Source organism: Gossypium arboreum, chromosome 4 (genome assembly GCF_025698485.1).
Source record: "Gossypium arboreum isolate Shixiya-1 chromosome 4, ASM2569848v2, whole genome shotgun sequence".
Lineage (NCBI taxonomy): Eukaryota > Viridiplantae > Streptophyta > Magnoliopsida > Malvales > Malvaceae > Gossypium > Gossypium arboreum.
Genome location: NC_069073.1, coordinates 4,009,512 through 4,018,493, shown reverse-complemented (window position 1 = coordinate 4,018,493; position 8,982 = coordinate 4,009,512). Strand labels below are relative to the sequence as shown.

At 34.0% G+C, this 8,982-nt stretch overlaps 1 protein-coding gene across 1 annotated transcript; it reads right to left on the bottom strand.

The window, feature by feature from the left end:
* Window positions 1–4,238: 4,238 nt before the first annotated feature.
* LOC108459345 (protein METHYLENE BLUE SENSITIVITY 1) lies at window positions 4,239–4,918 on the bottom strand. The gene has a single exon (XM_017758703.2). It carries the CDS (start codon window positions 4,799–4,801, stop codon window positions 4,487–4,489), a length of 315 nt encoding a protein of 104 aa, XP_017614192.1. The 5' UTR covers window positions 4,802–4,918; the 3' UTR covers window positions 4,239–4,486.
* Window positions 4,919–8,982: the final 4,064 nt, after the last annotated feature.

Below are 8,982 nucleotides of genomic sequence, written 5' to 3'. Positions count from 1 at the left end.
AATAATAAATATAATAATAGATATATATGCATATAATAGTAAGAAACGAAACATAAAGAATATATATATATAGCTAAATATAATATAATTAATATTACATATATAACATGATTAATATTTAAAGTGAATTAAATAGCAAAATAATATGAAATCCAAGGTGAATCTGAAAATAAATGAAAAAGGACCAAAATTGGATTAAAATCAAAACTTTGGGGCTAATTTTTAAAAAATATAAAGGAGAAAGGACCTATTAGAACGCGCATAAAAGCTGTGGGGACCAAAACACAATTAATCCTCCCTCAAAACATAACATAGCAAGAGGGACTAAATCGCAAGCGCTACATACTTTAAGGCCAATTTTGACAAAAAATCATTTTGAAGAGAGAAAGAAAAAAGAGGAGAAAGAAGAGAGAAGAGAGGGGAAAGGAAATTGGCCAAGGGGCGGTCACCGACGATCGTCGGCCGCCGCCATCATCATGACCACCACTACAGTGGCGGAAAAGGTAAAAAAAAAATTTCTTAACAATAGATGTATATATATAAAGAAATAAAAAAAACAACACAAAAAAAGAAAGAAAAAAGATTCGAAAGAAGAGGAAAAAAAGAAAAAATGCAACCTTTTTATTGATGTTTCTTTTGTGTTCAAAATTTGAAGGGATTTTTGTGTTTGTCTCCTTTTTCAATCTTTGTAAAATCCCCCCTCTTTACATGATTTTTGAATGGCTTTTTATAGCCATCTTTTACATGATTTTCTATTATTTCTTTTTCTATTTTGTAGGTGATGGTGGTAGACAATGGATATAAAAAATGGGAGGAAAAATGGGGCAAGTGGGAAAGTGGCTAAGTGGCTAGGGTTTCTTGGTTTTTTTTGGGGGGTTAGGTTTTTTTGAATTGGGTTTAATATTTGGGTTTTGTAATGGGTTTGAGTAGATGTAAATGGATCATGGGTTAAGGGTTTTAGTGGGTTTAGAGGTTTGGTTGGGTTTTGATGAAATCAGGCCCGGGCAATTTGGGCTTCTACAATTAGTAATAAAAAAATAGCTACAAAAAAAAAATAACCATGACAATAACGAATAATAGTAATAATAATAATAATGAAAATAAGGATAATATTAATAATACATTAAAATACAATAGTAAAGTAATAACAACAGTGATAATAATATATGAGTGATACATAATAGAAAGAGTACAAAAATATAGAAATAATAATAGTAATAATATAATGATAATAGTATTAGAGAAACAAAATGAATATGAATGCAAGTATGACCACAATGCTAATAATATGTTAAATTAACTAACTTAAAACGAAGATAGCAAAAGTAGTAAAAAGGATTAAATCAAAATCTAAATAAAATTTAAAAGGGGGAATTCGGATAAAAACAGGGGCAGAGGACGAAATTGAAACACGCCTGAGAGCTAAGGGACCGATTGGGAAAATATTCCCGGGCCTTATACGCTGCATTTCCTCTGTATACCACTTCAAATGGTCCGAGGACCGAATTGCAACGGGGATAAAATTACTTGGTCAAATTAAAAAAGAAAGGAAAATAAGAAGATTAAATTAAAAGAATAGAATATTCGGAAGGACCGCAGTCATAAATATCCCATCAAATGCAAAACACGCGGATCCCCCTTAGCCGGGTCGGGTCGCACACGGGCACAGTCCAAACGACGCAGTTTAAGCGTTAGATACCCAGGTGTAAAACGACACCGTTTTATCCATAGTATTTAAGTTTTTTTTTTTTTTGCTTCATTCTTATTCAAACAAAAACAGATAATACCCCATTCCCTTTTCCCCCTTTCGGTTAGGGTTTCTAAACCCATTTTTGCCGCCGTCATCGTGGCTCTTTGAAGCCGCCGAGGCTTCCACCGTCGACAGTGGTCAGGGCCACCAAGATCCAGGTGAATTTTTCTTTTTTCTTTTTTATTTAAAAACGATTTATAATGAAAATAATGAGATTAAATCAAAAGAAAACAAAAAAAGGAAAGAAATAAACTAAAGGAATAAGAGAAATAGAGATTAAAATCAACCTTTCTTTCTTCTGTTGTTTTGCTTTTTGATTTTCAATATACTTGTCTAACAGTCTTTTTCTTTTTTTCAAAACAGAATAACCAAAGAAAATGAAAAAAACCAAAAATCCCTCCTCCCTCTTTACATGGTAAATTCGGCTTTTATAGCCGTTTGTACATGTCATAGCTTTTTCTTTTTTACTTTTCTTATTTCTCTGCCTTGTTACTATTCAATCACTGTTTTGTATTGTCTTGCTTTTGCTTGCTATTGTTTCTTTGCTAATTTGGTCTTCTTTTGCAGGGATGGCAAAGGGTGGTTGAAGGCAGAAGGCCCTAGGTGCGACGCACCTAGGGTTTGAAATTTTAGAATTTTCTTTTCTCTTTTTTTGATTTGGGCTATTGGGGTTAGTTTGGGCTTGGTTGGTGTTTAGTTTTTTTAAAGGTATTGGGTTGGCTAATGGGTTTAGCTAATGTTGGGTCTAGGTTTTATTGGGTAGTTGGGTTTTGGGTTTTATATAAACGGGCCAAAATTAGCCTACAACAATATTTATGTCTTTTAACATCTTTACTTTTTCAAAATTATAACATACACTTATCAGGAGGTTGAAACATCCACCAATTAACCCCAAAACCCTAGCTTAAAGTTTAACGAAGAACAAGAGAATATTTGGGTTTATGAAAAAGAACCTGAATGGAGAATAGAAGTAAGAAAAGTCATCTTAATGTTCCCTTCTTACCATATATATATTCAGTTCCTTTTAGTGAATCTTGACAAATGTTAAATGCATATAGAAATTGTCCCTTCAATGCCCAACAAAGATTGAGAGAAATATAAAAAGAGAATCCGATGCAAATGTTATTTGGCTAGCCAATCCATTCAGTTAACTCCAAACTAGACATGTTACAAAACCCACTTTGCACATCGTTCGAGCAAATCAAACGTACAATACATTTAGCAGTAACTCTCATAAGTCATACTCTTGAAGACGATCTAATCTCTCAATATTTTCTCATACATTTGATGTGTGTCAAAACAGGTAACCTTCACATCTATTTGCCTCTTTATTGGATCTCTTCTATGCTGTCATTGTTAACTTTTCATTTGACTGTTAACTTTCAAAATTTATGTATTATTTTTAATGTCTTATTTGTCGCTTTCCTCTCTATTTGAAGTTTTTTGAATTATTAAAAAAAAAAGAGAGAAAATGAATATTAGCAATGTACTTTTACATGTTTTATATTTATTTTAACTATAAACCTTATTAAGTTCTTTTTCTTTTGGACCAAGCCGTCTATCCATCCAACCGACCAATCCAATCCCAAGAACAATCATCAAATCTTAATGAAATCCAAATGCAAAACCTAAATGAATCTAATTGCTAAATTCAAATATTAAAATGAATAACAAAAATACAAGTGAATCTTGTTATCATGATAATGAGCCAAAATTTATATTATTACTTAAGAAAACAATGAAGTAATTGTCAAGACTCTTTTCATTCACAAGAACAGATGTAGATGTTTGTAGTCAGAAAACTGGAAAGCAAATTGATTAGCTCTTGAAATGACATTACCTACGACAAGGATTTTAAACAACTACTAATTCTAATCAAATTTGATCAATAAATTGCAGTGAACTTATTCGATACTTGAACTAAGTTGAAATCATGAAATCATCTTTGGAAGGGTTTTACAATCATCCCGACCCAAATAAGATTAGACTCAAACTACAAGGGTTCTACAATCATAGACCCAAATAAGAGTACACTTAAACTGCCAAGGGTTTTACAATCATCCCCGCCCAAATAAGATTAGACTCAAACTGCAACTGCAAAACAATGAAGACAAAATCTAGATGTTAATCTCAAAATTACACATTAACTTTTTAATATAAACATCTATTTGATTCAACTATATACATCACCGTTTCCGGCACAACCGTTTTTTAAGGTTACTAACCCCATGAAACCATCAAACCCAAGCTCTTCTTACTTTGAAAATCATCTTAACAATCCCAAACTGAAAACATCCAAGCATTTCAACTATCACACTTCTCAATCAATCATAGCTACAGCAACTAAAACCTATTTGCTAATGCCAACAGGCAACACATAAACAACCTACTATAAGTCAGCAACCATAAGAATCAGTCAAATAAGAAAGCAATCAAATTTAAATGCTTAAAAGAGAAGAAACAAAAAAAATAAAACAAGCACAACATATATTGCACAAACACTTCATTAGCATTAAATGAAGAAGCTATAACAACACCATTCATCATCGACATCAAATCAAGGGGGACCCTTACAAGAATAATCCAACTTTTTTCACCCCAACCCCTTTCTCATTCCCATCTCGACTGCTAGCGTGACAAACAATTAAAAGATGAAAAAGGAACCAAACCCATATTTCGAAACATCACAAAACATCAAAGCTTGACGAAAAACACATTTTTTGGGTTTTTTTATTATCACTTTTTAAGGCTACCCCTAACACCAGGACGAGGCTTGGAAGGCTCAACCACATGAACAGCATGTAGATTCACAAGCTTTGACTCTTCAAAGGGAACCTTGGGATGCTTGGCATCATGATGAATCTGCATCGACTTCAAATCTGGAGCTGTTATTTTGCAATGAGGACACTCGTACTTAGCATGTCCACCTTTCTCCACACCTGAACGGTCAGCTAATCCGGCCTTGCCGCCGCCTCTATTGGTTGTGGCGGCGTCGATCTTCGCTGCTATTTCCTTGGCTGTGTGCTTCTTTGGCTTGGCTTTGCCAGTCATGATTGATTGATCGAAGATAAAGATGACAGAAAGAAACTAAGGAATCAAAAACCCTAAGTAAAAGGGGGGCGTGGACTAAATGTTGGAATTAGTGAGGAAAAGGGTGAGAATTTATAGGCTTATCTATTGTTTGTGCATTCAGTGTTTGTGGGCTTTAGTTTTGTGGGTTTCATTTGGTGACCCAGCATTTAGATAAATTATTTGTAGTTTTTATAAGAATGGTTAATTTGTGTTTTGCCCCTTCAACTTCGTTATTTGTAGTTAATCGGTATCTAGAATTTTTTTAAATTACTTAAACTTCAATTCTGTAATGCACTTTGGTAGGGTTTTTTACCCAATTGGGTTAAAAAAAAATTTAAAATAGGGTGTCAGATACATTATTTACGAAAATGGGTTGTTTTTTGGGTCGAGCCTACCGACAGTATGACCTATTTTTTTTAATAATATAATTTATTTTTTAAATATTATTATTTTATTATATTTTAATAATTTTAAATTTTTAAAATTCATCGGTCAAAACAAGGTCGAGCAGGACTGGAGGTGCGACTTCGATCGCTCCTGCTGAGAGGTCGACTCCTGCTGCCTCGCCACGTGTCCCCCCCCCCACCCCCATGCCACCTGTAGAGACAGAGAAAAAAATAAAATTTTGTAATGGGGACCATATAAGCACCGGTCCCCAATTTTTGAATCTGCAAGAGAGAAAGAAAAGAAGAAAAAGAAGAAGAAGAAGAAGGAGAAGGAGGAGAAAGAAGAAAAATGTTAGTAATTTTTTATAATTATTTTAAGATTAAAATGTTAGTAGTTTAGTGTTATGTGATAATTTTTAGTATTTGTAATTATTTTAAAATTAAAAAAATTACATTTCTAAAAAAGTAAAATATTAGTAATTTAAGAGTGTTATGTAATTATTGTGCTTGAATATAGTTTATTAATTGCTAATTTTTGTTTTTGTTTTTAATACTACTTGTCAAGTCTTGCTTTATTTGTTTTTTAATTTAAACTTTTTTTTGTTGAATTTTCAAGTCCATGATTTTTGTTTTACTTTTATCTAACATCTTATTTTGGTGTTTTAATTTTTTTTAATCTAGTTGGGTAAAAAACCCCATTATTTTGCCATTGATGCTCGATTTTGATAGCTTGATGGCAGCCTCCCTTTTAAATAAATATATAAAAAAATCAATATTTTGCCAGTTATTATCCATTTTTGGATTTACTTGGAATCAATATTTTTGTATTTTATTTTAAAAAACTTTACTAGCATTCACTTCATTGTTAACAAAAAGTGAGAAATATAGTGGCTAATACATTCTAAAAGTAAAATAAAATTTATACCTATGTAAAATGTATAAACTTGAGAGTTAATCTTTTCAAATATTCTTAAATTATAATTTAATTTAATTTCAAACTTTTAAAATTAATTAAATTTACCTATGTAAAGTGTTAAAAAATAATTCTTTTAAATTTTATAAAAATTAATCAAAACTTAAGGAAAAATAAAATATTTTTAAGAGTAAAATAGACTATTAATAAATTATGCTTATATTTTAACTTGTATAAAACACATAACAAGAGAATTAATATATATTAAAGAATTAAACACATTAATATAAATGATATGTTAAAATGCATTTGGCTTTATGATTGGAAGTAATGTAGTACTTTATGGTTGAATAGATGCATAATTGACTAGTTGAAAGTGAGTATATGAGAAATAAGTTACTTTGAATATGGAAAGATGTTGAATAAACGATCTAAAGAGAGTAAGAAATAGAATTAAATAATTACGAAGAGAGTAAGAAATTTTAATGTAATTTTAATGTAATTTTGATATAATGTAAATTTATAATTTTATTTATTTGATAATTTTAATTGCGATTTGCGACAAATGGGTTCGTTGATTGATAATGAAAATAAGGGTCACATATCGAGTAACATTAATGAGATGGTAATGAAAATTTTATTTGATAGTCACATTATTTGTTGAATGAAATTATTTCGTAAATATAATAATCTCAGGTCGAGTACCGCGTATTGAGGGGTCGTATTTATAATGTAGGGTTTCAGCCGGATGAACGCGTAATACCGTTCTTAGAGTTAGCGGGGTTCGGATCAGCAGCATTGATCTGGACTTTTGATCTGCGATATGACTTAATTTCTGCTTTAGTCGAGCGATGGCGTCCGGAGACGCACACATTTCATTTGCCGTGCAGGGAGTGCACCATAACTTTAGAGGACGTTGCAGTACAGCTAGGGCTCCCCATCTACGGGAACGTGGTCACGGGCGTAAGTTCGATCTCGAAGCCGGCTCGCCTTTGCTACGAGTTACTTGGACACTCCCCAAGTGAGGGGAAATTTGCCACATTGCGGTTTTCATGGCTAAAGGCCAATTTTGAGCATTTGCCCAATACTGCCACTGAATTGGAGGTTATGCAGGCCGCTCGAGGTTACATTATGCACCTTATAGGAGGTGTACTCGTGCCGGATTCACACGGCAGTGAGGTCAGTTTGATGTACCTACCGCTACTGTCTAATTTGCATAACACGTGTTCATACAGTTGGGGGTCTGCAGTGTTAGCCACGCTGTACCGCGAACTTTGTTGGACGACAGATCCTTCTGCGATAGACATAGGCGGATGCCTTATACTGCTGCAGTCTTGGGCACTTTATCGGATGCCATTCTTGGCATCCATTAGTCACCAGCCATATATATTTCCACTTGTTAATAGGTAATGAATCTTTACACGTTATAGCAATTAATTGAATTTTTTAGGTTATATTGTTCTAACAATTTGTTTCCGTAGATGGAGCCGGGTATCGCAAGGTCATACACGGTTCTGATATATCGTCTGATGATCGAGAATCATTCTGGGGAGGGGGTAGGTTTTTTCAATATCAATTTAATTTCATTATTTTTATCTCACTCAACTCACGTTAATATGAAAATGTTATTAACTGTGCAGTTCATTTGGATGCCGTATTATGTTCTTAAGATTATGGCCGTTATTCCCTCGCATGCATACGTCCACTCAAACTTATGGTGCATTAGCGCACCCCTTATCCATTTTCAGACGGTGGAGTGGTATCATGGCGATCGAGTACTCCGACAGTTCGGTTGTATACAATATATCCCGACACAACCAGTACGATTGCCTACAAAGCTTCATGGCATGACTAGAAGGGGGATGCATTGGGCAGATTGGGGAGATGTGCATGAAGAGTATGTTACGATATGGAACAACCGGTTTGGTAGGATACCTCCGATGGATCGTTGTTTGGATCTACGACCCTCGACCACGATACCTACAAGTGGTACTATGAGAAGGGAAACCATTTTTATTTGGTGGGCGGTCGATGGTAGTTCCCCCCATACGACACGGATTGGGCAATATTTTCTAGATCCGCATCATGCACCAGCTCGGAGCCAGAGCCAGAGCCAGAGCCGGAGCTATACTCAGGGACTAGTTCTTATCATCCAGATTTGGGGGCCGATGACTATTTCCCGGGCTCTTGACCCGTAGATATTATTGATTTTGATATCTTCACCAACGCCACATCTCGCACTCTACTCCTCCCTACCATATCCACCACCGTACTCTACTCCTCTGGCCCATATCCGGGCGTTCTCTCTCCACCGGCTCGAGTTCATCAGTGGCATTTGAAACATTCTCTACACCCCTACATATGGACGAAGAGAACGTTGATCGTCAGAGTCGCCCTAGCGTGAACGTCGAGCTTTACAAAGATATACCCCTAGAACCACACCATCAAACCATCAATTTTAAGGGTTTTGTAATATATTGAAAGGATAAGGTTATTTTTTACCCATTTTCACAACTTGTCGTTTCCAGTTTGCATTCTTATAATCTTAATAGAAGTTAGCCGCGATTTGCCGTATACAGTAAACGGATCTCCATGGCACACCAAAACGCCTAATGGCGCAACTCGTATTTATTTATGTAATGAATATTTTGGCATTTTAATTAACAATTTAATTTTTTTACAATTTAAATAGTTAACTTTGTATTTATGTAATGACTTTTTTGCCATTTTATTTATCAATTTTATGGTTTTTTTATTTATTATCTAAATAAATAAACTTTATACTAACTATGTAAGTCAAATTAGATTAACTGCAACAAATTGTTGACAAATTTGCGATTCAATCCTTTTAACATGTCATG